The 27,264-nt window shown below is 51.7% G+C and overlaps 1 protein-coding gene across 4 annotated transcripts in view; it reads left to right on the top strand.

The window, feature by feature from the left end:
- Positions 1-27,264, top strand: part of CDC42BPB (CDC42 binding protein kinase beta) — a 102,245-nt gene that overhangs the window by 63,974 nt on the left and 11,007 nt on the right. For all 4 annotated transcript variants that reach the window (XR_015721897.1, XR_015721898.1, XM_087856238.1 and 1 more), the window contains exons 8-28: positions 989-1,237; positions 3,071-3,150; positions 4,862-5,028; positions 5,112-5,231; positions 5,956-6,089; positions 7,543-7,785; positions 8,878-8,988; positions 10,468-10,712; positions 10,819-10,924; positions 11,308-11,432; positions 11,851-11,956; positions 13,713-13,861; positions 15,210-15,304; positions 16,855-16,934; positions 20,575-20,664; positions 21,014-21,091; positions 22,583-22,688; positions 23,609-23,745; positions 24,378-24,517; positions 25,729-25,810; positions 26,855-27,071. Coding sequence is in view for 2 of the 4 variants with exons in the window: in XM_087856238.1 (XP_087712364.1) it covers positions 989-1,237; positions 3,071-3,150; positions 4,862-5,028; positions 5,112-5,231; positions 5,956-6,089; positions 7,543-7,785; positions 8,878-8,988; positions 10,468-10,712; positions 10,819-10,924; positions 11,308-11,432; positions 11,851-11,956; positions 13,713-13,861; positions 15,210-15,304; positions 16,855-16,934; positions 20,575-20,664; positions 21,014-21,091; positions 22,583-22,688; positions 23,609-23,745; positions 24,378-24,517; positions 25,729-25,810; positions 26,855-27,071 (2,860 nt within the window). In the remaining 2 variants the exon portion in view is untranslated. The remainder of the gene's footprint in view (positions 1-988; positions 1,238-3,070; positions 3,151-4,861; positions 5,029-5,111; positions 5,232-5,955; positions 6,090-7,542; positions 7,786-8,877; positions 8,989-10,467; positions 10,713-10,818; positions 10,925-11,307; positions 11,433-11,850; positions 11,957-13,712; positions 13,862-15,209; positions 15,305-16,854; positions 16,935-20,574; positions 20,665-21,013; positions 21,092-22,582; positions 22,689-23,608; positions 23,746-24,377; positions 24,518-25,728; positions 25,811-26,854; positions 27,072-27,264) is intronic.

The raw sequence follows: 27,264 nt of genomic DNA, 5'->3' as shown, positions 1-27,264 counted from the left end.
GATGGACATGAAAGTGGTGGGTGGTCTTCCCTTTAACTCCCAGTCAGAGCAAGCCATACTTGTAAAAAACACTTTTCCCGAAGTAGAAATAAATGTTTTCACTTATAAATTAATATATACTTACCATAAAAACGCCAGACAACACAAAAGGGCAGAGTGTACATAGTGGAAATCACCCCATCCACTTCTCCGTGATAAGTGCTGTTAAGGCGCCGATCGGGACTCTGTGAACCCTAAAGAGCCTGCTGGTACTGAGTGTGTGCGGTGCTCCCTCTCGGGCCTGGTCCAGCACTTTCTGTGCGCACACTCGCCTGATCCTCAGCGCAGCTCCGTGAGGCGGTGCTGCTGTCCCCAGTTCTAGATCACAGAGGTGGTGGGCCTGGGCCTCGGCGGGGGCGGGACGGGGGGATGTTGTTGGAATGAATGGCATCATGTCTCATAGAACCAGGTTGTTTTGTCCCTGTGTTTTTGTCATCCGTCTGTCCAGTGCATAGAACCAGACCGTTCTCTTGGCATGTGTGTGCCCTGTTTTTTAGCAAGTCTCTCTTTGATGGGCATTTAGGTAATTTCCAGTTTACTTGGTGAGAATATAATGCTGTTGGGAACATGTTAGATGTTCTCTCTGTGACTGTTTCTGTAGAATACGGTTTTCGGAGCGGAATTGCCATAGATCCTGGCAGAACGCCCTCTGAAAGAGCTGGGCCGTCCTTGGCCGCTTTGATGGCTGACGGTCTGTCGTTGTTGTAATTTACATGTAATGTGGTACCAAGTCTGCCACGCATAAAAGCAGCAAGACTAATGATTCTCCATCTGTCTTTCTGGAATTGGGTCTCACTGGCTGAGGCTTGCACTTCAGTTACCGTGAAGTTAGACACGACTGCTGCTTTGGAGCGATTGCCTCTGTTTTGTTTGCTGTAACGTCGGTAGAGCTTCGATTTTTTTGAGTTAAGTTTTCACCCCGAGTGCACCGACTTCCCCCACCCCCCAGGAGCGATTTCAGTTTCCGTCCCATGTCACCGACGTGTCTGAAGAAGCCAAAGACCTCATTCAGAGACTCATCTGCAGCAGAGAGCGCCGGCTGGGACAGAACGGGATAGAGGACTTCAAAAAGCACGCGTTCTTTGAAGGTCTGAATTGGGAAAACATACGGAACCTTGAAGCACCTTATATTCCTGATGTGAGCAGCCCTTCTGACACCTCCAACTTCGATGTGGATGACGATGTGCTGAGAAATATTGTAAGTGTCTGCGCGGTCTCGTCCTTATGTGGTGTCCCGGTGGGTCCGAATGCTGGCAGTGTTCTGTGGGAGGTGTTCTGTCAATATGGTGTATCTTAGGGCTGTGTTGTTTTTTAAAAATCTGGGACATCTTTTAGTCCAACCTTCAGTTTGGTCCTTAATGTCCTTTTGAACAAGTAAGGGTTACAGGCACACCTCATTGTACTGTGCATTGCAGATCCTGGATTTTTTACAGACTGAAGGGTTGCAGCACCCCTGCTTCCAGCACGTCTGTGGGCACCATTTTTCCAACCACATTTGCTCACTTCATGTCTCTGTGTCACATTCTGGTGATTCTCACCATATTTCAAACTTTTTCATTATTACTGTATTTGTTATGGTGATCCGTGACCAGTACTTACACCTGCTGAAAACTCGGGTGATGGTTAGCGTTTCTTAGCAGTAGAGTATTTTTAAATTAAGGTGTGTACTTCATTCTGCTATAATGCTGTCACACATCTAATAGACTGTTGTGTGGTGTGACCTCAACTTCTGCGTGCACTGGGAAACCACACAACACACTTTACTTGCTGTGTTGCAATACTCAGGTTTTTGTGCTGGTCTGGAACCAGACCTGCAATTTCTCCGAGGTATGCTTGTCCTCAGCAGGAGTAAAATTGAGTTAAATGGCTTTTCTCCTTTGGAACTCCTCAGACATACTTGTGCGGTATTTTCATGGTATTCAGCAGTGTCACCGATGCCACCATCTTGAAGCTTCGCCCCAGCCCTGTCACCACTTCCAGACTTAGAGGCCCTGAGCAGGCGAGGAGCCCGGCCTGCGCCGCTACCGTGGGCTTGCAAGCCTCTGGGGCTCCGGTCCCCATGCATGAGCATGTAGGCTTCCTGCTGTCACATGCTCTTGGTGTGTACACGTGTGTTTGTGTGGCAGGCGTTTGGGAGCAACAGTGACCGTGTGTGGTCCTCCCACCGACGTCACGGATCCCCCAGGTTGGGTCCTGGCTCTAGGGCCGCCCGGTGCTTGGCTGGTCCCACAGGGCCTCTGGTGCACGAGTCATCACCTTAAGCTTCAGAGAGTCGTGCTCAGAGGCTGTGAAGTTATTTTGACCTCCTCGAACCCAGCCTTTTTTAGTCCATACGTGTGACCTGGTTTGGGGATAGAGGGTCTGAGGGTCAACCAAGTAGAAGGAGGATCTTCTTGATTGCTCCCTAGAGAACTCCTCTTTCTCAAATAGGAGCTGAACTACAGACCACACAGAGAAAAGTAGTGTCCTGTGGAAAGGGTTTTCCTGGACTGCAAAGAAACTATTTCCACACTGACATTTCCCAGATGAATTATAAATTTGTTTCATGTTTGATAAAGAAGGATGCTGAAACTGAAAAATAAGAGTTTGTAACATATATGCCTAAAATACTCTAGCTTGGCTTTTAGGCCTCCCTCTGCCTTTGGGCTCTGTCTCTGCTGAGAGCCTGGGAGCCCCAGCCTCTGCCCCACGTCCTCCGGGGGCTGTGCCTCTGTGCCCTGTCTGCTTGCCCCCACTCAGGGCCATGTCAGGCCGTGAGCGGGGACGTCAGCAGGTTTGGTCTTTGGGCCTGCGACATTATCTGAAGCGGTGTGTTTGTCCTCTCTGCTGCATTGTGTTTGCAGCAGGCCGGAGAACCACAGATCTGCCCCTGCTGTGCTCCCTTACGGGAAACGCTGTGTCCTCCGTGTCCTAGAAAGCCACACAGTTCTCTCTTGTGCAGCCCTGGTTTCACCAATAGGTAACATTCTTTCCTCCTTCTTTTCCTTTGTTTGAACACCGATTTCATTTTGTTGTATGTGTTCTTATGCAGGAAATATTACCTCCTGGTTCTCATACAGGCTTCTCTGGGTTACATTTGCCGTTCATCGGTTTTACTTTCACAACGGAAAGGTAGGTGTAGATTTATCATTCCCCAGGCAGAGCCTTCCCTTGGACTAGAAGAGCAGTCTGGGGGGCTACTCCTGTGCGAGTTCGTGCCTACGTCAGTGTTGGGGGGGGGGGCGTGACCTTTAAAAGGGCCACCTGATGACTCAGCCGACTTCTTCCAAAGGGTGGTCTCTGTTAGATAGTCTTCTTTTCTAACAACCCTTTGGAAGTGTGAAACCCATCCTTATCTCATGGGGGGGCAGTTAGCTGACTTGTGACTCACAGGCCATCAGTGTTGGCAAGATTTGTTCTGAGAAGATGTCAGTGGCCGTGGCCAGTGGCCCCATTCCCCAGTCATGCCCAGCTTTCGTGAGGATTTTACTGTAGCTTCCACCGTGGGGCCGGAGCACAGGCCCAGATGTAATGGAAATCTGAAGAACTGGGAGCAGAAGCCCCATGTGTAGCTCCAGCCCCCGAGCACCGTGGGGTGCTCTGTCTTGAATGGGCCTCTTTGCCAAGCTGTCAGCAGCTTTTAAAGGAATTGGGCCAGGAGGAGGGGGGGAGGAGGAAAGGCGGGCAAAATGAAGCAGATGGAACTGCACAGCGCCTGAAGGAGGGCAACACAACTTGACTCCTGGCACCTTCCAGTAGCTCCTACCTGCATTGATGAGAATTCCTTCAGGAGAGGGCTGTTTCTGCTTGAGCTCCTAGAAGCTCCCTTGGTGTGAGGTGCCAGGGTTACGCAGCCCTTGAGCCAGAGTGACAGCTGAGGCCTTGTAGTCCACAGGAAGCCGCCCGAGATGCCGTGGGCATAATGACCTATTAACCGTTCATGCAGAGGTTCCTCATTTTTCTGGTCTGTTCTAGCTCAGTGGGTGCTTGTTAAACCTGGGGGTTCCAGGCCCACCTGCCAAGGCTCCAGTTTGGCGGGTCGGGCCCAGGGCCTTCCTTCTGGAACAGACTCTGCAGTGCTGGCCTGCACAGCATTCTCAGGCCACTGTGAAAAACACCAGCGAGGCCCTTCTGTGAATGTGTGTGTCCTGGTGCCTTTGCTGCACTCCGTATAGCAGGACTCAGGAGTCTCCCCGGCATCGTTGTCGTATTAAAAGCAAGAGAACTGAATAACTTGTGAACCAGTTCAGGAATTAAGCTCTGAGAGAGAGAAGCACTGTGGGCTTTAATCTGTGCGGGTGGCGTGCGCTGCAGGCCCGTCACGGAGGAGTAGCTGGGCCGCCCATGGTGCTGGAGTTGAGAGAACCACGCGGGTTGTTCGGTCTGCAGGGGACCATGAGCCCCGGAGGGTGGAGCGGCCCGTCCCCACAAATCCTCGGCCAGTCAGTGGCAGGAGGAGGGAAGCCCTCGGTGGCCTGGGAATGCAGGGCCGACCACTGTGGCCTCTGCCAGGCCCTCACGCCCAGATGCCCACACGATACCGTCTCCTGTTGCATTTCCGGTTGAGCGTAAGGCGTGCCGTAGGGATTACAGTCCCTCCTTTGCAGAGGTGTTTTCTTTGACCACCTTGGAGGGCACATCCTTGTCAGTCACCCCCTGCCTTCCCACCATTAGCCCTAAGGAAGATTCTTTTAAGTTCTGGCTCCATAAACAATAGTCTTTTCACAGACAATTTTGTTGGCTTCCTTAAAAGACGTGTGTTTTGTCCCGGGAAGTTTTAAAATACTGATGAACTCACTGTGGATTCTTAGTGGATGAGAAAACTCTGTTGCTTTACTTGCAGCTGCTTTTCTGACCGAGGCTCTCTGAAGAGCATAATGCAGTCCAGCACCTTAAGCAAAGACGAGGGTGTGCAGCGGGACCTGGAGAACAGCCTGCAGGTGGAAGCCTACGAGCGGCGGATCCGGAGGCTGGAGCAGGAGAAGCTGGAGCTGAGCCGGAAGCTGCAGGGTGAGGGCTCAGCTCGGCCTCCCACAGCCCCGGTCAGCCCGGCCTTGGTGCCAGCCTGCCTCACGCCCATCTCCCTCCCCTAGAGTCCACCCAGACCGTGCAGTCGCTGCATGGCTCTGCCCGCGCCCTGGGCGGCGCGGCCCGGGACAAGGAAATCAAAAAGCTCAATGAGGAGATCGAGCGTCTGAAGAATAAAATAGCAGGTAGGTGGTCTGTGTTCTTGGACATTGATCCCTTCAGAGAAATTGTTCGGTTGTTTTCATACGGTGGAAAAGGAGAAGAAAAGCTTTGGTCTCAGTGAACCTGTTTAAAGGTCTCTTCTGTCAGTTCAGTTGAGACGATCTCTCCACCTTAGCTTGGCCCCAATAATAGCATTTTATAGTTGCAGCTAGAGGCTGTTTCTAGCATTTCATCCACAAACTCTCAGAACATTTTACGTTTCTATGTCTTAATTTGCCTCTTTGTAGCCCTGAGGCAGAATCGCCACAGCTTATTTCTTCCTGAGGCTTCCCTCAGTGGCCTACTTTCCTCGGTATTTTAGTGCTGGCTTTGTCCTCCCCCCTCCATCTTCTGTGGTTCCTAGATTATCAAAGCTTCCTAAAGACTCAAGTCACTTTTGAGTCTTAACCCTCAACCTGACACGTGGGTCAGCCCGGCAGTTGACTCATCTCCAAACCTGTTCTTTCTCTCCATTTCCTGCCTGGAATCCCTCGGCTGCCCTGTGCTCGCTCGCACAAGTTAGCAGCCCCTGAGACGGGCGGCTGAGTGCCACCCCACGGCTCACAGCCCCCGGGGCAGAGCCGTTACCCAGATGGGCAGCTCACGTGTGTGAGGAAGTCAGAAAGCTTCTAAATGATAAAGAGTGTGAGGAATTATTAAATAATTCACTCTCAGGAAGTCAGATGGTCTGTTTTCTCTTTCACTCAGATTCAAACAGGCTTGAGAGGCAGCTGGAGGACACGGTGACCCTTCGCCAAGAGCACGAGGACTCCACACATCGGCTGAAAGGCCTGGAAAAGCAGTACCGCGTGGTGCGGCAGGAGAAGGAGGATTTTCACAAGGTAGTCAAGGGTGTGATTTGACGTGAGAAAGGTGTAAATCATTTTACAAGTTGTGAGGTTGAAGTCGTGCAGGGGTCTGAGACCTCTTCCAGGACCCTCGTGTGTGTCCTGGGCTGTGCCGTGTGCAGCCCCTGAGGGGCACGGACTGCCCGAGGATCCCGCCGGGCCGCTGGCCACTGTCTCCAGGGTGGCTGGCCATGACTTCGTGGTCCTCCTCCCGGTTCCTGACCACAAGCCTGCCTTGTGGGCCGTACCCCCTGGTGAAAGGAAGGCCTCGGCGATGCAGGGGGTCCCCATGTCTCAGCGTCCGCGGCAACCAACCCAGCTGGGTTCACACGCTCGTATCTGGAGCCAGAGTCCTCGCCCTCCCTGCTCCATCAGGCCCCCTGCAGCAGCCTCTGCCCCCCCCTTCTTTCAGAAGTGAGCTCTTCCTTACGACGGGGCACCACAAGAGAGACCATTTGTTAAAATTCGGGTGATTCCCCCCAATAGTCTTTCATAAATTTGATTTTCAGTAAAATATATCAAATTGCATGCTCACACGGTATGTTCATACCACAGGATCGTGTTTTCTGGAATACGTTCTTTAACTCACTTAAGTCATTAAACCTATGGTTTGTGATCCGTTCTCTAGAATGTGCAGGATTTCAAACCCAGATTGTTCAGTTCATGGTATCCGACCACAGCGCTTTGTCTGGAACTGCAGTGTGGGACAGGAGACCCCCTCCTTGCTCTAGCTACAGTAACACCCTGAGCCTGGCCCGCAGGGGCCTGGTGGAGCCAGTTCCCTCCCCGTGTGGGTGCCTCTGCACTAACCTGTTCATATCCGCTCCTTCCAGTCAGACACGTGCCACAGTGGCTCTGTCACCCAGGGGTTGAGGGATCGGCTGCAGGGAGGGGAGGCTGCCAGGGCAGCCAGTGGTGAGGCCATGTCACCCATGCAGCCAGAGGGACAACCACACCCATCTCTCTCTCTAGTGAGGGGTTAGCTAGCCTATAATCGTTATTATGATTCCTTACTTTGGTGGAAATCTTAAGGTTTTTCATAAGTAATATGTTCTTTCCTGGTTCTGCTGTTTAAAATACTGGATTAGTGACCATATTCCTACTTCATCTCCCTTTGTGATTGTGTGGATGACGTCGGGGAGAGGTTGAAACCGCTGAGCCAGACTTGGCACTGTGAGCTGGCCTTCAGGCTGGCTGGGAGAGCTTGGCTTCTGGTCACCGTGTTGTTGGGGGTCCTTCCTGGAGTGAGGTTGATGCTTAGCACCTCAGCTCAGGTGGGCTTCTTCCAGGCAGCTCACAGCTGTGCTGGGGCTGAGCAAAGGGCTTTTTCCAAGAAGGTGAGCTCTTGGATCTTGGCCGTGGTCTGTCGGTGGCATTTGCTGGGGAAGACTGAGCTTCTACATCTCTGTCAAGCAAATGTAAAACCTCTCTCGTTCTTTCTGTTCAGCAATTGGTTGAAGCTTCAGAGCGATTGAAATCCCAAGCCAGAGAACTCAAAGATGCCCACCAGCAGCGAAAGCTGGCCTTGCAGGAGTTCTCGGAGCTCAACGAGCGCATGGCAGAGCTCCGCTCCCAGAAGCAGAAGGTGTCCCGGCAGCTCCGCGACAAAGAGGAGGAGGTGGAGGTGGCCATGCAGAAGATCGACTCCATGCGGCAGGAAATGCGCAAGTCTGAGAAGTTCAGGAAAGAGGTAGCTTGTTAGCTGTTCCGGGGATTGTACTGTTTGGACCTTTGTATGATCTTAATAAAACATCTTGAGAACTCGGGCTAAATTACATAAATTACTTTAAAATATATTGAATTTTATGATAAACTAAGGAAGTTGGCCTGCCAAGTATTTATTTTATATTTCTTGGCCCTCGATACCTATTTGTGAAATTATTAAGAGATGTCTTAGGGTGCTGATTTTTAAAAATTCGCTTTTAAAGCAAATAGAGGATATTTCTGCCTAACAGGTGTAACGTAGACGTGTTGTGATGTGATTGACACAGCACAGCCTAAGTAGGCACGAGCTGCACGTCCGTGGTGGGTGGGGAGGAGTAGGAAGACCAGCCACACCTCACGTCAGCCCAGTGGCTCTGAAACTTTGCTTTTGGGACGGCTTTTTGCTCTTAAAGATTGTGAGACCCCCGAAGAGCTTTTGTTTGTGTCCGTTACAGCCCTTCACGTTTACCATGTTAGAAATTAAGACACTGTCTTCAGTTTAACAATAAACCCATTACATGTTAACGTAAGTAACATCTTTTATGAAAAGTAACTGCCTTCCCCCATGTAATGAGAAGAGTGGCATTTTTACATTTTTGTGCTTTTCTTAAATAACTAGCTTAATAAACACATAGGTTGTCATACCTATCTCTGCATTCAGTCTGTCATGTTACACTGTTCTGGATAAAGCGTTTGAAGAAAATCCAGGTAATTAGAAAAAGTAGGGCCTTTTATTCCCCCTGAAATGGCCTCAAGACCCGACTTTGAGAACTGGCTGCCCGAGATGCTCCAGGTGACGTTTGTCGTTTAATAGATGCGTTCGTGTTCTCCAGACGTCCGAAGTACTTGTTTCACCACTCAGCATCCTTTCTTGAAATTTAATGACAAATCATTGTTTAACTTAGAATTTAAACTTGTTTATTACTAACCAGTTGTCTTGAAGTGTGCTTCTCAGCCTTTAAGTGGGGGTGAAATCGGATGAGGGAAGGATTCAGAGGTCCTCGGGACTGCGCTGGCCGAGGGCCCCTGTTGGGAGGGCCGGCTTCATGCCAGTAAACTGCCGGCGTTCTTCTTGCAGCTGGAAGCTCGGCTGGAGGATGCTGTTGCCGAGGCCTCCAGGGAGCGCAAGCTTCGTGAACACAGCGAGAACTTCTCCAAGCAAGTGGAAAGTGAGCTTGAGGCCCTGAAGGTAGTGCCTGCCGGAGGCCAGACTGTCACCCTTACTGACTGTCGTGGTGGGCTTGTGGGGGAAGGGCAGGTGCAGACGAGACGCGGGTCGTGGAGAACATGCCTTTATGACAGCTTGTCACTTTTAACACCGAAGTTCCTTCATGTTTACCTTCTATAAAATGTCTCAGGTAGTTTATAGGAAGCCGTGGTAAACTAACACCTAATAACTGCCATTTATCTTGAGTTTCTTTTTATTATTTAAGATTTTATTTATTTGAGAGAGAGCAAAAACCTGTGCAGGCACGGGCAGGAGTGGGGAGGGGGAGGGGCAGAGGAGGAGGGAGAAGCAGGCTCCCCACTGAGCAGGGAGCCCGATGCAGGGCTCGATCCCAGGACCCTGGGATCATGACCTGAGCCAAAGGCAGACACTTCACTGACTGAGCCACCCAGGTGCCCTTATCTCGTGTTTCTAAATTCAGTGGAGTCCATTTCTGGAAATATTCCTTAAAGCCCATGTCCTGCCGCTGAAATTGAAGAGACAGGCTGGTGGCTGGGACGGGGCAGCCAGGTGCCTCAGGAGGGAGGGAGGGAGCAAGTGAGCAGAGAGGCGCTAGTGGCAGGAACAGGGGTGAGGAGGTGGTGGGTCTCCTTGTTCGTCTAGTGTGGTCTCAGGTGCACGAATCCCCATTTTGAGCCTTGGTTTCCTTGTCTGCGAAGTGGAGACGACGGGCCTCCTCTCTCCCCCGGCACATACTCCGAGGTGCCTGTTTTCTCCATCGTCCTTGCTGCACTCTGGTCTGGCCGGTGGCAGCCCCATAGGCCTAGACTTCTGCCCCTTGTGCCCGAGTGCCTTTCGCCATCCAGAGTGACAGTCCATGCTCCACACAGCAGCCAGAGCGAGCTTGTTGGTCGTAGTGGGAGCACGTCCTGTCCTTAGTGCCCACCAGCAGCTTCCCACAGCTCCGGAGTGATGGCGCCCCTCCTGTTACGCACACGGTGCACTCCCAGCTCAGCACCTTTGACTTGCTGCTCGTCACCTGACATGGCGCGTCATGTGTCACCACCTCTGCCCCCTTCTCTGACAGTCCGCTTCATGCCGCCCCCAGTCTTTGTTCGGTGCCTTGTGTTAGCGCCTTGTTGCTTATTACCGGTTTGTCATCGGTCTGTCCCCCTCTGCCGCACAAGAGCAGAGAGCTCGGTGTAACCGTGTTACCACAGAGGCACCTGACACATGATCAGCCCTCAAAAGAATATTGTTGCGGATGAACAAACAGTGGGAGGAGGCTTTGAAGACCGTGTCAGGGTGTAGAGACAGAGCTTCTGGGGTCTGGCAGATCGGGGTACGTCCCTTCAGCAGGGCAGATACTGTCGGCCCCTGGAATCAGCCTGACCAAGGCCAGATGCGTCAGGTGCAGCGCCTGTCGGGGGACGACGGGCCACGTGGCCATCGGGAAGACACGGAGCTCTGTGATTTACTTTATTTAACCTTTATCTTCAGATGAAGCAAGGAGGCCGGGGACCGGGGGCCACCTTAGAACATCAGCAGGAGATTTCCAAAATCAAATCTGAGCTTGAGAAGAAAGTCCTGTTTTATGAAGAGGAGTTGGTCAGGCGTGAGGCCTCCCATGTGCTGGAAGTCAAAAACGTGAAGAAGGAGGTGCACGATTCGGAGAGCCACCAGCTGGCCCTGCAGAAGGAAGTTCTTATGTTAAAAGACAAATTGGAGAAGTCAAAGCGAGAGCGGTACGTGTCTGCGTGCTCTTCAGTGCAGCAAGTGCGGGCTTGTGTCCCTGCCCCTGGGGGGCTGGCTCATGGGCTTCTGACTCCCTTCTCTCTCGTACCTTCCCAGGCACACGGAAATGGAGGAGGCGGTAGGCACAGTAAGAGATAAGTATGAGCGCGAGAGAGCCTTGCTGCTGGAGGAAAACAAGAAGCTCACGGCTGAGAACGAGAGGGTAATCTGCGCCCCCGCCTGCGGCCGCGATGTCCTCAGTCATGCATCCTGGGAGCTTACTGCTTACGGGAAGTCCTAGGTTTATCTTCTGAACGAGGTGTTTCACTGGGTTAAAAGCTGCCAATTACCTAAAACCACCAGCTCTTACCTCCTGGTCAGATTTGTATTGAGATGGGACGGAAGTTAGATACACTCGAGAAGTCTACATTGAAAACTAAGTTTGGAACAGTATCTCGTAACAAGGAAAGCTTTCAGACTCTTCAGAAGATCTTGGGCTGTAGAGATTCCCAGAGCATACAAAAGTTCAAAATCTTAAAAAAAAAAAAAAAAAAAATTTAAAGGGCACCAAATAACGAGTCGTGTGGTACAATTGTTTAATTTCAGCTTTGTTCCTTTGTGGATAAACTCACAGCTCAAAATAGACAGCTGGAGGATGAGCTGCAGGATCTGGCAGCCAAGAAGGAGTCGGTTGCCCACTGGGAAGCTCAGATTGCAGAGATCATTCAGTGGTATGTGTGTGCCACCCGCGGTTGTCCCCAGCCCTGCTTGTGCCCGTTGGGCTCTCCTCACCGATGGTTTCTCTGAGGCCTTGGCACAGGCCTCGCTGCTCTTTGCCCAAATTGCTAACGTCTGACGGCAGCAGTTCTGCCCAGTGGTCATCACATTGGACTGAAGGTGGAGAGACTGCACCGAGTCATTGACGGTGTGGGTCAGGCTTGCGTGCCCCCCGCGTTCTGGTGAGCGGGAGGCCGGGCCTCTGCACAGCACAGCAGGAAGGGACTGGGGCGGCTCTTGCTAGCGGAGGCATTCATCAGTCGTGGGCCAATGTTCTGGCTGATAGGACATGCTGTCACTCTGTCCTGTTCAAGGCAGGTACCTGTTCACGTTTTCAGCTCCTCTCACTCACGGGGTATGGTCCTCCTCTAGGGTCAGCGACGAGAAAGATGCCCGAGGTTATCTTCAGGCCCTTGCTTCGAAGATGACCGAAGAGCTCGAGACTCTGAGGAGCTCCAGTCTGGGGTCAAGAGCACTGGTAGGCTTTGTTCTGAGTTCTGCATTTTTATGGCAATAGAAGTCATTAATGGCTTTCTGTTGAGTGAGCGTGCAGCTCACTACCAGGCAGGTCACGTTGGTGATGTGGGACTTCTGTGTGGCCAGTGAAAGCTGCCGAGTTTGAGGAGCTCAGGGTCTGTGAGTTACCAGGAGATATAGCCTCTTCTGATACCGCACACTCACGCACAAGTAATCACTAAGTGCCAGGCTCCATGGAGGGATCCTCAGCAGGACGGGGCTGCTGCCCTCACAGAGATTGGTCTTGTTCATTCTGTCACCTGCCCGGGCAGTGGTCCGTGTGTTTTGAGTGCCGGGAGTGTGGCAAGCTCTGGTCTGAATGCAGCACCGTTTCCGCCCAGGCTCACTCCTGGGCACAGCCACACGCGTCCCTTCTACTCCCGTTGCCGTTTGTACGATACGTGTATATGTGTGTAAGTTACTGTGTGGGTAACATATACAAGTAACAAAGGTATAGTGAAACAGCTCTATTAGAATTTTATCTAGAACTTAATAAACCTAAATTTTCATCCCGTGTTTTGCTGGCTTGAAGGTATATTTACCCAAAAGGGGCAGCACCTTCGAATGTCATTAGCCACTCATCCCCTGTCACCCAAGCACCTGGTACATTCATACCATCTTATCAAAGAATACAACCATGTTCTTTGCTCCCTAATTGGAAAACATAGTCATTTTTAGATTTTAGATTTATAAAAACCAATTCAAATAATGAACAAGTATTTTTCATTTCCACATTTTCTTTTTTCTTCCTATCACGTTTCCATGGATACTTGCACTTACGAGCTGCACTGAATAAACTTAGTGCACAAACCTTATAAAAGGTGAAGGAATGCCGTCATAGGTCCTTTAACAAAAGGGGTTGATGGCGATTCTTGTTGCAGAACACTCCTATTGGAGGACTCACTGGATGAAAGTATATTTCTTTTCTGTCCCGAGAAGTGTATTGTTCACCTTTCGAGTGAGGAAATCGTGTAGGATGCAGTCATCTGAAGACTTGATGAGTTTTCTCTCATTTGCTGGATTCCATCATAGTCGTTAGCGTCTAGATGCAGCGGGGCTCTCTGTCCCTGCGCACCTGCACTGGGCTGTCTGTCTTCTCTGTGCTGTGTGGAAGGAAAAGGACAAATCCTGCGTTTAGTGAAAACTTTAAAAAGGTCTATGAAAGTGGTATCCCCGGACTTCTATCCGTCTTGAAAGCAGATGGCCTACGTCTGGCTCGGCAGGAGTAGGACACTGTCGTCAGGCTGGTTTCGCTCACAGTTACGTCATCCTTCTGGGCACTCCATCCTTCCTCCCTCCATTTGCTGTTGTAGTCTTCTTCCTAGGTAGGAATAACTGGTGAAGACTGACATAATTTCTCAGTGAGTGAAACAGTAGAATGTCTCAAGATAAAGGAAAAGTAAGACAGCTGAGACCCTTAGGTTTGTAAGAGAGTCTAATGGGCTCAAATAGAAATTACACTCGAGTTTCAGTTTTATTCTTTTAAAAAATAAGAAAAGGTACATCCAATTCTTTAGAAGATCTCTAAGTAAGAATAAAAGTCACGAAATGCCCAAACTAAAATTGGGTCTGGTGGACTTTGATAATATCTAATAGTATCAAATTAATAAGTATTTAAATATGATAATAAAAGTTTTAGAAAAAAGATGAAGTACTTGCCAGCATTTTGTTAAATAAATAAATAGCTTAACAGCGTATCTGCAATATTTCATCTGCAGGATCCCCTTTGGAAAGTTCGCCGGAGTCAGAAGCTGGACATGTCCGCGCGGCTAGAGCTGCAGTCTGCTCTTGAGGCAGAAATCCGGGCCAAACAGCTTGTTCAAGAGGAGCTGAGGAAAGTCAAAGACACGAATCTCTCCTTTGAAAGGTACGTGGTACTGTGGTCTGACAACCACGCAGGGGGCTGTGTGACCTTGGGCACGCCCCCACGCTGTGACATCAGTTGATGGAAGGACCTCTGAGCAGTGGGACATTTCGGGCACCTAGTCGGTGGTGGGTAAGAACCGATTGGACGAATGTGAAAATGCCCTTCACCTACTGCTGGAGAGTTATGCCAGTGTTTCCAAGGAAGAATGAGAGTGGTGTGAGTTCATCGTTCTGAAGGGCCGGCGTCTGTGTGTGTCAAGGGTGATGCTTGTCTTCCCAGTGCTGGGTGACAGGACGCGGCCACATGTCAGGTGGGCCCCTCCCTGGGCTTCTTGTTCACCTTAGTGTGCTGTTCAGTTCATCAGCCTTGAATTGTTCCTTTTAACCTAAAACTTACTTTAAAATACAGGTTGAAGACGGTGTGCCTATCTGAAAACCCTCTTCCAGCTTCATACAGCCGTAGGAGCAGCGTTTATGCACATGGCACATTCAGCCAGTGTGTTACCAGGGGCCACTGTCAGCAGATACTGCCTGACATGCTCAGGACACAGGCATGACCCGCTGCTTCATAAAACCAGGCCTCCCTACTTGTAGGAGTAGCTGCTGGTGTGGAAGGGGGGCAGGCTCCTCCCTGAAGGGGCCTGGGTGTCACGAGGGATGTCCCTGATGGGATTACTGAGTCACACATTTCTTTGGGGCTCAAAGAGTAATAATAGCTGCCATTTAAATATGTCCCTGGGAGGGCAGCAGCCCTGCAACTCCATTTTGCAGATGATGGGACAGGCAGAGGTGCGGTGGGTCAGCCAGCGTCCCCCCGCTAGTTCCGCACAGAACCCCCACTCGGCTGCTGGACTGTGCCGCGCACCTCCTGGCCAGACGTTAACCGCCTCGGCCTGACTGCTCTGTCGCCGTGTGACTGCATGGGAGCCCCAGGACCCCTGGTGCTCCGGCAGTGGTCGTGGTCTCAGGTGCAGCCCGCCATTTTACCAGCTATGGGAAAGACGTCTGGAGGTCGTGTGTCCTCGGAGGACAAAGGACACCTCTGGAAAGAGACTAAGAGTGTCAGAAACTCCATGACAGGCTCAAGAGATAGACCTGCAGTAACCATGATTCTTAAAATCTGTGTCTGTTTATAATTTGGAAGTATCTGTACTCTCCGTAACATGCTCAGCAGGCTCACCCAGGCCAAGAGTGGATCTGTGTTTCTGTTCAGAGAGCCTGCCATGTTCCGGCACTTTCCTAGGCCCTGGAGACGAGCCCCTGCCCTCACACTCTGACGCTTGCTGAGTCAACGTGTGGATGATCTATTCTCAATGTGCTTAAAGCCATTTATTTATTTTTTATTTTAGTAAACTAAAGGATTCCGAAGCCAAAAATAGAGAATTATTAGAAGAAATGGAAATTTTGAAGAAAAGGATGGAAGAAAAATTTAGAGCAGATACTGGTAAATTAAAATTACAAGCTTCTGAATTGTTTAAATACAAGCTTTTCTTTAACGACGTGGTTTTGTTTTAGATTTGTTTTTAGTCACATAAAGAAAGCCCTTAACACAATTTCAAAGCCAATAGTCTGAAATAGGGTACATTCAAAGATACCCTCCCTAAAGGTAACCTCGGGCTTTGGTTTATCCTTGCTGTTGAATCTTGGTGTACGCGGCAAATACATGTGTGTGTAAAGGCACGCATCCATATCGCCCTGGTTACGCAAGGCAGCCTGCTCTGGGCTCCATTCTGTGCACGGGTAGGGCCATGGCGTGCAGGGTGGTCCCAGGTCCCATCCCCTCATGGCTGCGCCACACCGCACTCTGCTGGGGGCTGCGGACGGTGCTGGGCTGTTCTCTTGCCGTCACAGAAAAGCCGTATGTGTGCGACGCTTCCTCTTTCTATGCAGGTGTTTTCGGGAGTGGGGTTGTCGGTTATAGGGTAAGCGTGCAGCCACTCATGCTAGCTGTTGCCGGACTTCGCCCTAGAGGCTCGCATGTGTGCCTCCCTGCCAGCATGCAGGCGAGGGCTCCCCCCCAGCCTCGCCCGCAGAGCGGCTGTACGTGCTGAAGAGGTGAGAAGTAGCATCGAAATAGAGTTCACTGGGGTTTCTCGTACCATGAGCAAGATCGAGCACCTTCGTGTATGTTTAAGGGCCATTTGTATTTCTTACTCCGCAATTTTTATATATCTGTATCTTTTGTCCATTTTTAAAAATTCGTGTGGTTTCTTCTAGAAGCTTTTCATATATCGAGGATTAGAGCCTTTCGTTTGTGATAGAAGTTGCAAAATATTTCCTGGTTTGTCTTTTGTCTTTTTTACTTTGCTTATGTTTGGGGGTTTTTTTTGGTTTTTCAGGGGGCTTGTTTTGTTTTGTTTTGTTTTTCTATGAAGCATGATGTTTTTTGGTGCTTTTTTATTTTTAATTTTTGTACATTAAATTTATCATTCTTTTTCCTTTTTTCGTGTCATAGGGAAATATTCCCAAATCCCCAGGTATTCCAAGTAATTCAGTCCTACTTTCAAGTGCTGGTATGGTCTCACTTGTTAAATTCAGATCACTGATCCACTTGGAATGGACTGTGATGTACATTGTGAGGGATTGATCCAGTTTGCTCTTTTTCCTGTGGCTGATTAGTTGCCTAATACCAGTTGCTGAAAAGCCCCTCCGTCCTGATTTCACATGTGACTCTTCCCACATGAGATTCCCCTGAGCACCTGAGTCTGTCTCTGCATTTTTCCTCCTTGCTCATTGTTGACTTGATCGTGTTTAAAGAGGCTTTGGGGAACCTGCTTTAATACCTGGTAGATCTCCTTTTCCAACCCTCTTTTAGAAGGATTTCTGAGACCGTCTTCCTTGGTGACCCTCCCAAACGAACGTGACCGGAACTGCATCAGACTTTTCAGTTAGCTTGTGGAGGGTTGACATCTTAATGACGTTGTGTCTTCCCATCTAAGCACAAGAGACCATCTTTTAAACCTGCCTTGACTGGTCTTTGTTTCTTTTTTACAGGACTCAAACTTCCAGATTTTCAGGATTCTATTTTTGAGTATTTCAACACTGCACCTCTTGCACACGATCTGACGTGTAGAGTAAGTAGTTATTTTTAAAAGTGACAAATGAACTGATGTTAATTCAGAACTAGTATGACATGCTCTGACCCCGCGTGGGGCCACCCACAGCCTCTAATAGCTTTCTCCCTCATGCGGACCTGTCACTGACCCGGGGTGTTCAGTGTATGAGGTTAGACACACGGAAGGTATTCGAACCGTTCGCAGAGAAGCGTCCTTAGACGAACTGGAAGTTGATTAAGAAAGTGCTCAGCATCTTCGGGGAAGAAATCTACCCTGCCTCTGGCTGTGTGCTGAGTATTTCACACAGTTTTTGTTTTTGTTTTTTGCTTTATCTATTTGTCAGCATAAGCAGGGGGAGCGGCAGGCAGAGGGAGAGGGAGAAGCAGACTCCCCGCTGAGCAGGGAGCCCGACGCGGGGCTCGATCCCAGGACCCTGAGGCCATGACCTGAGCCGAAGGCAGACGCGTAACCGACTGAGCCACCCGGGCGTCCTGTGGCAGTTTTGAAAATACAAATTCTCATACCGCAGCAAAGGAAGAATAAGCCAGTCTCATTATCCTTTCAGTGACTCCTGTATGGCTCTGAAGTTTGGTCTTAAGGATGGATGGAGGAAAGGTGGTTTATGAGGACAGTCCGGCCCCAGGTACCCCGTCGCTGGCCTGGTGGTGCAGTTCAGTGTGGCACCTCGGCTCTGAGAGTGGCCCCCACGGGAGTAGGTCAGGGCCACCTGGGGAAGTGGCTGTTGGCGCTGCGTGAGCCCCACTTCATCCCTGTATGCACTGCAGCCAGACCCAGGACAGCCTTTCCCTCTTGTTCCAAAATGCTAGGGGTGGATCCTTACTAACAACCCTTGAAACGAGCCAGAAAGTGAAAGTAATGAAAACAAATCTCATTAATGGGACTTTTGACAAAATGTCATTGTTTTTGTTGATTTCCAACTTTTTATTTAGAAAATTACAAGCCTGCAGGAAAGTTGAAAGAATAGTAGAGTAAACATACAGGTATCTGTCACCTGTGTGACCCCACGTACATGCACAGACATGCCCCCTAACACCTCAGGGTCTGTTTCCTGAGATCAGGGGTGTTCTCCTCACATAACCACACTGTCGCCAGCAGGTGGAGGATGATTCGCACTGATGCCGAAGCTGAGCACACTTTATGTTTCCCTTGTTGCCCCAGCAAAGTCCTTTACTGCTGGCTGGCTTCCTCTGGTCAGGCTCCAGCCAGAGCTCATAGGTTATAAGCTGGTATTTCTGTGGCCATAGCAGCTGTCCTACAGAAGGTCCTGATAGTTCGTTGTGACTAGAAGCGGGTCGAACGCAGTGGCACGGATTCTGCCCAGGAGACGTTGGGTACTCCCGCGTGTGTAGGGTTGGTGATGCCAGGCTTCGTCATCAGGGTGACGTGGTGTCCACCAGACCCCCCCCCCCTTCATAAGATGGGGCCTTTGGGATGGCTGCTGGCTGGCTGGCTGTCCGCTGGTGGGCTGGTGTCCGTCAGCAATCCTTGCCTGGGGTCAGTTACAAAACCAAGCAGGTTCTGGCTCCTACCTGCTTCTGTTCACCTGTCAAAATGATTTCTTATCAAATTGGAGTTGCTTGTCTTTTCCCTGAAGTCCTCGGTTTTAAGAAGCAAATAGCTTGGGGCGCCTGGGTGGCACAGCGGTTAAGCGTCTGCCTTCGGCTCAGGGCGTGATCCCGGCGTTATGGGATCGAGCCCCACATCAGGCTCCTCCGCTATGAGCCTGCTTCCTCTCCCACTCCCCCTGCTTGTGTTCCCTCTCTCACTGGCTGTCTCTATCTCTGTCAAATAAATAAAAATTCTTTAAAAAAAAAAAAAATGCTTTAAAAAAAAAAAAAAAAGAAGCAAATAGCTTTACCTGGTCCTCACAAGCCGGTTCCTTCAGAAACCTGCTGCCTCCTGAGTCCGGTGCCTCTCCCACTGTGGGAGCGCCAGGCACGTCCCGGCGGACCGAGGGCTGCTGTTGTCACTGGGTGGAGGTGGCCCAGACAGCTGCGGTGTTTCTGCACAATTAGGGCAAGAGGAGCGGTCACTGGGGAGGTGGTGTCGTCACAGAGCTTGACAGAGGACGGCGTATCCAGAGGCAGCCGGTGCTCCTGCAGTGTCTGTGTTTGGCCTTAGTCCGTCCTTCCCTCTGTGGTTTGAGGAACAGGACACTCATTGATGGAAAGGAAAAGTCCTTGGTTGGAGTCGGGGTTTGTCAGGAGGTGTTTCCAGACCTGAGGGTCTTCTTTTAGAAACTTCTACCCTGCTTTCTCTGTATAAACACGTCGTTAAATACTACAGTGTTGGCCATGGTGATGGGATCAGTGTATTCTGTGCAGGGTTTCATTGGGCAGGAAGTGATGGTTCTCGTTCCCCCATCTGTTGCAGTTAAGGCCTCTGCGTCCTCCCCACCTCTTCTGCCAGCCTCTAGGGAAGGAGTAAGTCACTGCCCGTGCTGGCCCCCTGCCGCCCTCCCTGTGTCCCTCGCAGCCCTCAGATGTGGACGGCTCCTCATCCTTAATTCCCGTCCTCGGACTCCCCAACCAAGGGAAACTAGCCAGGCCGTTACGTGGCTGCAGTTCAGTTACTTGGTGTTCTTTTACTCTTCATTTATCTAGAGACGGAACTCTAATCCACGTAACATACCTTACTTATGGGAGAGATTTGCTTAGTTTGTGCTTTGACGATTAGCTGATTGACGTAGCGTTTCCCTCGTGAATTTGTTAGCAGATTCCAGTACCGCAGTACACGGTTGTGTGTGCTCGTGTGCACACGCCTTCCCGTCTGAATTCGGCTCCTTATACAGGAGCCTCGTTAACTGCGACTTTTAGAAAGTGTTTCTCTGGTTTGCTTCATTGGGATTTCAATGTGGAACACGAGATAAAGCTGTAAACTGCTCCTGTAGGCACCTGCCAGCCACCTCGTTGTCCCGGTGCTAACGCTGAGCACATACCCCTAGTTTATGGACGTCTGTGCAAATAGTCACAGCCTTTCGTGGGGAAATAATAATTGCAGGAACGCTCAAAATGAGGTCCTTTTTAAGTGGTTTTAAAATGAGCTTCAAATTAGATTCAAAGCTTTAGCTTCAGTTTCACATTGTGAAATTAATTTGGGAATCTTGAGTTCTTAGAACAAAACATTGCCTGCCTGTGTTGTAAAACTTTCAGAGAAATTCTTTCTTCTGGGTCACAGGCCCCAGACTCCTCTTGATGTCAGAATTTCTTCTTGGCCCCTGAAATGAGGTTAAAAAGTATTTAACTCCTTTATCTTAACAATACCAGGTATAGATAAAGTCACTTCTGAACGAGACCAGTGGGTCCGGTTTTCAGTTCCTGCCCCTTAAATGAGGGGCGGCAGGGAGAACGGGCAGTCAGAGCTGCGGGTGGAGGGTGAGGCAGGTGGCCTCTGTCCTTTGGCGATGACTGTGACTTGTCAGACCGCACAGTCAGTCACCACGTCGGTCTTCGAATGCCAAGGGTAGTGGTCCTCGGGGAAGGCAGCGCAGCTGTGAGTGAAGTGGGCTCTGATGGGACGTGACGGGAGTACGGGCCTGGGTGGGACCATGGGTCCCCAGTGGTACAGACCGTGTAATCGGTCTGACTTCCGCGGAAGTTCTCTCCTTCCCACTATGTTTCTGGTTTTGTTTTCACAGAGCGGCTCAGCTGGGGAGCAAGAAACACAGGCTCCGAAGCCAGAGGTGTCCCCATCGGTTTCTGTGGCCGCAAGCACAGAACAGCAGGAAGTAAGCAGTGTTGCCCTGTTGTTCCCCTGTGAGCCCTTGGGTCCCCTCCCCACCCATGCCCTTGATGGGCAGAGGCTGCGCTCATGCCAGGGAGGCCCCCTCTCAGTCCTGCCTCACACCCTGTAGCAAGATCCTCTGCCAGCTGCCGAGCCCGGCTTGCGTCTCAGTTACTATTGTTAGTGTATCAGCTGGACCGGGGCTGCTCTGACAGATGTCTCAACAATGTAGGAAATTAAACATGCCGTTCATTATTAATCAGTTTTAGAGCGAAACGAATCCCAGGCAGGGTATGACATGTAAGAGCAGTAGAGAGCTCAGAGGATGTTCACCTGTCCCTGCTTGTCCCTAGGACATGGCTCGGGCCACGCAGAGGCCACCCACCATGCCGCTGCCCACCACACAGCCCCTCGCTCTGGCCGGACCAAAGGTAGGGCCTGGCTTTGCACTTGTGCCACCTTATCACTTTTAGAAGGTAACTTTGTATAAATAAGACTTATTATTTTTGTATGCACAGTGAGACTCTGGTGTCCTAGTAATGGTTTGCTGTGAGCAGTGTGTGGTCCGTGAAGTGTCAGGATCCTGTGTCTCTCTTTTTTTTTAAGAATTTATTTGAGAGAGTGTGTGCGAGGGAACACAAGCAGGGGGGAAAGACAGAGGGAGAAGCAGACTCCCCACTGAGCAGCAAGCCTGATGTGAGGCTCGATCCCAGGACCCTGGGACCATGATCTGAGCCGAAGGCAGACGCTTCACCCACTGAGCCACCCCGGTGCCCCTGACCCTGTGTCTCCTTAATTCAACCAGTGAATGACACGTGGTCGCATGTTAATTGCGAAATTTCAGAATTCAGTTTCCTCTTCTTCATCTCCCAGATCGTACTCCCTTCAGCAGTGACCACTCTGGTCACGTGTCCACTGCGGTCCTTCCAGCACTTCTGTCCATCTGCCCTTGGAACAGTAGAAGAACCATGTGGTTTGTGGAGGGGCGTTTCCCCCCCCAAGTAGGCGGAACAGCACCCAGAGTGCAGTCCTGTACCTCGTCTTTCCCAGAAGTGTGTGTGGAGAGCCGCGCACCAGCTCCCGGAGTTCTCGTTGTGAGGAGGCCCGAAATTTCCACATTAGCAAGTGTTTGGCTTGATGCACTTAGATGCTTCGTTCTCCGTTAACAAGGCATGGCCTCAGCCATAGACGGCAGGCCAGCTAGACACTGACTTTGTTAGGCTCTGGGCTTGGGTTCCTGTAGCGCCCGGAGGACTGCCCTCTGCATTTTGTGTTGCCCGTTCCTTTGCTTCTTACACATGGTCCCATAGAATTTGTGTCCCCGAGTAGTAATCCTTTCTTCTGCTGTGTCGGAGCTTTACACGCTCGCTGTCCCGTGTGTCTCCAGCTTGCTGCTCTGTTCAGCCTCAGTTCGTTCTGTCATGGATTGTGTCATAATGCGCCTGCCCTCCCGACAAGGGACGGCAGGTCCGTCCAGATCCTTGCTCTTAGGAACAGGGCTGCTGTTCGTTTCTTGCATGCCTCTGGGTCTCACGTGCAAATGCAGCCCTGCGTGGCAGCCCCTACCAAAATGTGGCCCCGTCAGTCCCCAGGAGCCTCCAGGAGGCGAGCCGCCTGCGCCAGAGCGTGTGTTGGCTGTGCCAGCGCGGCGCCCCCGCCCCGCCCCACCCCTGCTGTCTCTGGGCGCAGGAGCGCTCGCCAGAGGAGGCATGTGCTGACTTCTTTTCTGGCTCAAGCTCGGTAGCTGGGTGGTAAGCCCTACTCTTCGGTCAACACCGACCGGTAAGGAGCATACACGCATCAGAGTGAAACTGCACGTTCTCCGCCTCAGGGTCATCCCCAAGTTTATCAGTTTCATCACAAGCAGACTGATGGTCTCTGCTCAGAGCCTGGGTCTCACCTTCTCGGTGTTCTTCCTCCAGCCAAAAGCTCACCAGTTCAGCATCAAGTCCTTCTCCAGCCCCACACAGTGCAGCCACTGCACGTCCCTGATGGTGGGGCTGATCCGACAGGGCTACGCCTGCGAGGGTGAGTGGCGGGCGTGGGCCACGGGGGCCAGAGCAAGTGACTGGGGCTCACCGGGGGGGGGGGGGCAGTTACTCTAAAGTCAGATGGGGCTGGAATACAGAGCCAGTAGGGAGCTAGCGGAGGGCAGATTCTCTCTTCTTTAGTTTTATAAACGCTCGGTCGAGCTTTGAGAGACAACAGTCCCAACTCCTTTCTGCCGCGGGAGAGCACAGGGCCACAGGGTGACGCGGGTTTTCTGTGGGCTCTTGTTTACTGTGAAATGAAATGTCCGTGGTTCTTCTGGAAAGTCAGGAAGAGCAGAGACTAAACAGAACTTTACGCTCTTCCCCTGTCACGTCATCTGAGGGTAAGCACCGGTGTTTGTCTCTGCTGGCGGCGGCGTTGGCCTCGTAACCTCTGAGTGCACGGCTGCCCTGTGCCACACGCACGCTCGGCAACATGACCAATTCGGTGCAGTGTGATCGCTCGTCTCTCAGACGAGCAGCCAGCTGAAGTCACACACGAGGACAGGTGACAGCAGCTGGGCAACAGTGCTCTGCAAAAGCGGCTTTATGTGCTTCTGCCTGGTAGCAGAAACCTTTTCCTTCGTTCCCTGGCAGGCCTTCTGATCGGCTGCCAGGACCCCCCTCTGTCCTTGAAGCCGCTGCCCCGTCACATGCCTGCAGGTTGTTTCCTCTGCAGGCACTCTGGGGACAGAGCCATGGGGAGTGAGGCCCAGCTTCCTGGGGGAGCAGTACGCACAGTGCCAGAATCCCTGGGCTTTGTGGGAACTGTTCCAGAAACCGTGCGCTCCACTGCCTGTCCAGGCCGTTGCCCTGACGTGGGGATTACTGCGTGGCCGCATCTGTGGCATATACTCTCCCGCGGTTTCTGCTCTGGAGGAAGCAGGTTCTGATGGCGGTGCTCCTTCGCTTTTCCAGTGTGCTCATTTGCTTGCCATGTGTCCTGCAAAGAGAGCGCTCCCCAGGTGTGCCCCATCCCTCCTGAGCAGTCCAAGCGGCCTCTGGGCGTGGACGTGCAGAGGGGCATAGGAACAGCCTACAAGGGCTACGTCAAGGTAGGACGTGTGAAGGCCTGGGCGGGGGAGGGCACTTTGCATCAGCTCCACTCTCCCCGTCTTGGGCGTGATGACCCACAGTCACAGTACTGCTCTTGACAGCCGACCTTTGTTGCTTTGTCAAGTGACCTTTGTGCTGGTCCGGGGAGGCCTCCCCTCCTGGGCAGTAAGGCATTCAGGCCCGGGTTCTGGGGACCCCAGAAACATCCTCCGTCCTCCTGAGCCCCCCGTCCACCTTTCAGACACTTAAAGATAGGGTTCCAGAGCCGAGTGCTGTTTGATAACCAGTGTCCAGACAGCCTCAGAGCTACGGCGTTCCAAGATGCTCTGTGTGTGGTATGAACACACCTTTTTGCTGAGTTGCCCACTTTGTCCCCTGCATCATCTTATATCCTGTATGGACCCCTCCCCAGTCGTGCCCTGAGTCTTCCTGAGCCCAGACCCCGCTCTGGCCACCAGCCTGGGAGGGTCATGGGGGAGCTGTCCCTGGAGAAGTAGGCCAGCCACGCAGCAGCTGGAAGGAAACCCTTGGCAAAGAGGCTCCTGGGGCCCGGGGCCTGCACTTCCCGCTGCCTGGACGTGTTGCGGCTGGCCTTTCCGGTCCAGTGGAATGTGCTCACTGTTATCTGTAGGTCCCGAAGCCCACCGGGGTGAAGAAAGGATGGCAGCGGGCTTACGCAGTGGTCTGTGACTGCAAGCTGTTTCTGTATGACCTGCCCGAAGGAAAATCCACCCAGCCTGGTGTTGTCGCCAGCCAGGTCCTGGACCTCAGGTCTGTTCTGTGTGGAGTTCTGACCGACTTCTCTTTAGCCCAAAATGGGAATTTGTTGCCGGGTAATCTTTAACCTCATGTATACTTTCATATTCTTGGTCATCGTGGAGTTCTAAAAACAGGTGCTTGACGAGCGTGCTAGAAACTTCCCCGTGTGGGTATTTTTGCACTCAACAATTTGGCATATAGGTATTTAACATAAGACTACCTGCCCCAGGAACGGGTAGAAGATTTCCCAGAAACACACTGCCCGGCCTAAGGTGTCAGCACCTGCACATCCTCTCTGTGACAGAAATCTAGAGCCCAGGGCTCTGCCGCATGACACCTTCCCTTCCCTCGCATCTCTCATCACCTGCCTTCCTCGCATTTGAGAGACAGAGGTGGCAAAGCATCCCCTCTCCCTCCCGGCTTCTCTTAGGACTGGTGTCCAGCTCTGTGTTTCCCTATTTGTAAAATGGGCACGATGACATCATTAGGTCGGAGGTTTGTTGTGAAGATCAAAGCAGTTCCTAGAAGGCGCACGCTCAGCACAGGGCCTGGTGTCCCGTCTGCCCGTCGGTATCTGCCGTGGGCGAGGGCCCGGCACCTCAGTCTCCACACTGGTGCTTGGGGGCCACGGGCTGCACCAGGTGCCCCTGACGTCGGCTTCAGGGACAGACGTGTAGCTGAGTCACCTCCACAGCACCTCCCACTTCCACATCCCCAGGCAATCCTGCTTGTCCGTCAGTGGGCACAGGTGGGCCCTGGCCTGGTGGCCAAGAGCCCACAGGCAGGTAGCCCCAGGATGTGGTGTCAGGTGCAGCCCAGGATTTAGAGTGTCTGACGGGGCTTACACGGCTGTTTCCGCAGGTTGTGTCCTGTTCTTTAGAAGCCGTCACCAAGCGGCCACTTGATTGTAGCCAAGTACTGGCCAAATGAGCGATATGTTTGTGTCTGGAAGCGTATGGCACGACTAGAACCATGTGGCTCAGGGAAAGTGCTTTTAGTCTCACACGTCCCTCATCACTGAAACACCTGCAGGATTCTCGAGTCTGTGAGCTTTGTCAGCATAAGCGCTTTCTTATCCCGCTGGAGGCAAGGGGCCAACATTATATTCTAGAAAGTAGAGCCATGGAAGTATCCTTTCTCAGGAGATTGGTAGCACAGGGGGTGGGGGACAGTCCCGTGTGCATATTTTTTTCTGATGTTCCAAGTGTTCTGTTTCTTACCAGAGATGAGGAGTTCTCAGTGAGCTCAGTCCTGGCCTCAGACGTCATACATGCTTCCCGCCGAGACATCCCGTGTATCTTCAGGGTATGCTTCTTTGTTTCTTAGAGATGTTTCGTTCATCCTAAAAACGAAATCCTGTGGTTAAAATGGAACAGTTCTTGGGAGCATTTCACTGTGCGGTAGCAAGGGGCCAGCAGACCCGGAGTAGACCTTCTGTTCCTCCACCCCTGTCTTGCTCCAGATGCCTTCCCTTGTGTTGGGGTCCCTCCTGCCTGGGGTCCCGTCGCCCCCACGTCACCGGCACTGCCTTCCATCCTGCACCTCACGCAGTCTGTATGTGCATTCACAACGTGTCGGATGCTGGGAGCCGCCGCGTGGTCCTTTATGGATGGCATATGCCGCCTCGGCTCCCCTACCTGGGACTTACTGTCCTCAACTGGAGGAAACAGACGGAGTCAGTAGACGTTTCCCGGCAGCATTTTTGTTGGCCGAGATGGAGCGTCCCCCAGTGAGTTCATGTTAGATGGTGTGGCATTAGGAAGCCTCTGAGCGATTGCAGATTAAGGAAAGAATCACCCCCAGCACCTCCGTTCGGAGTTTTTATAAACACAGAAGAATTTTCACTGACCACAAAATGAAGTCCAAGAACCTCTTTTCCGACCTCACCTGTCCATTCAGAAACTGCCTCATACGTATGATACAGAAAATGGTCATCCCGTGTGCTTAAACGCTGACCGTTTTAGCAGCCAGCGCCTTCCGGGCTCCTGCTCCCTGCTCAGGGGATGCTCACGGGGAAGCGTGTGTGGGCAGAGCGTTTTTGTGGGAGATTCGGTTTTCCCTGTTTTTTGTTAATTATAGTAAGGTCATTCAAGAAACCCGTCGTAAGATGGGGTAACTCCATCACACTGTTGGCAAGAGCGAAATCCGACAGGGACGCCGGGCCCCTGTCTATGGCAGCAGAGCCCCTCACAGCCTCTGTGGGCACCCCAGAATCGGGACTCCGAGGTCGCCAAGTCAGAGTGCTGGGCCGCACACCCTCCAGCGTGAGGTGGTGGCCAGGCCAGGCTGTGGGCGTCTGTGTGCTGTGCTTTGGTTGTCTTATGGCTCTTTTCTTTGTCTGTCACGAAGGTGACAGCCTCTCTCTTAGGGACACCTTCTAAGACCAGCTCACTGCTCATTCTGACAGAAAATGAGAACGAGAAGAGGAAGTGGGTTGGTATTCTAGAAGGACTGCAGTCGATCCTCCACAAGAACCGCTTGAGGAACCAGGTCGTGCATGTCCCGCAGGAGGCCTACGACAGCACGCTGCCTCTCATCAAGGCCGTCCTGAGCGCCGCCGTCCTGGGTGCGTGCCTGGGGCCGCGTGGGGCCGCGCTCTCGAAGCGCGGAACAGCAGAGTGTTAGTGGGTGCTGTGGTCTCTGATCTGCCCTCCAGCAGACACGGCCACGTGTTGTCCATTGGAACCGAGTTCCTGCGTCTGCTTTGAGAAGCCAGTGGTGTGTGTCAGCAGTACTGACATTCATGTCTCCTGCCTTGA

The sequence above is a fragment of the Ursus americanus genome, chromosome 26, assembly GCF_024610735.1.
Source record: "Ursus americanus isolate L20-20 chromosome 26, mUrsAme1.1.p, whole genome shotgun sequence".
Lineage (NCBI taxonomy): Eukaryota > Metazoa > Chordata > Mammalia > Carnivora > Ursidae > Ursus > Ursus americanus.
Note: the sequence above shows the minus strand (reverse complement) of the source record. Positions and strands in the feature narration are given on the sequence as shown.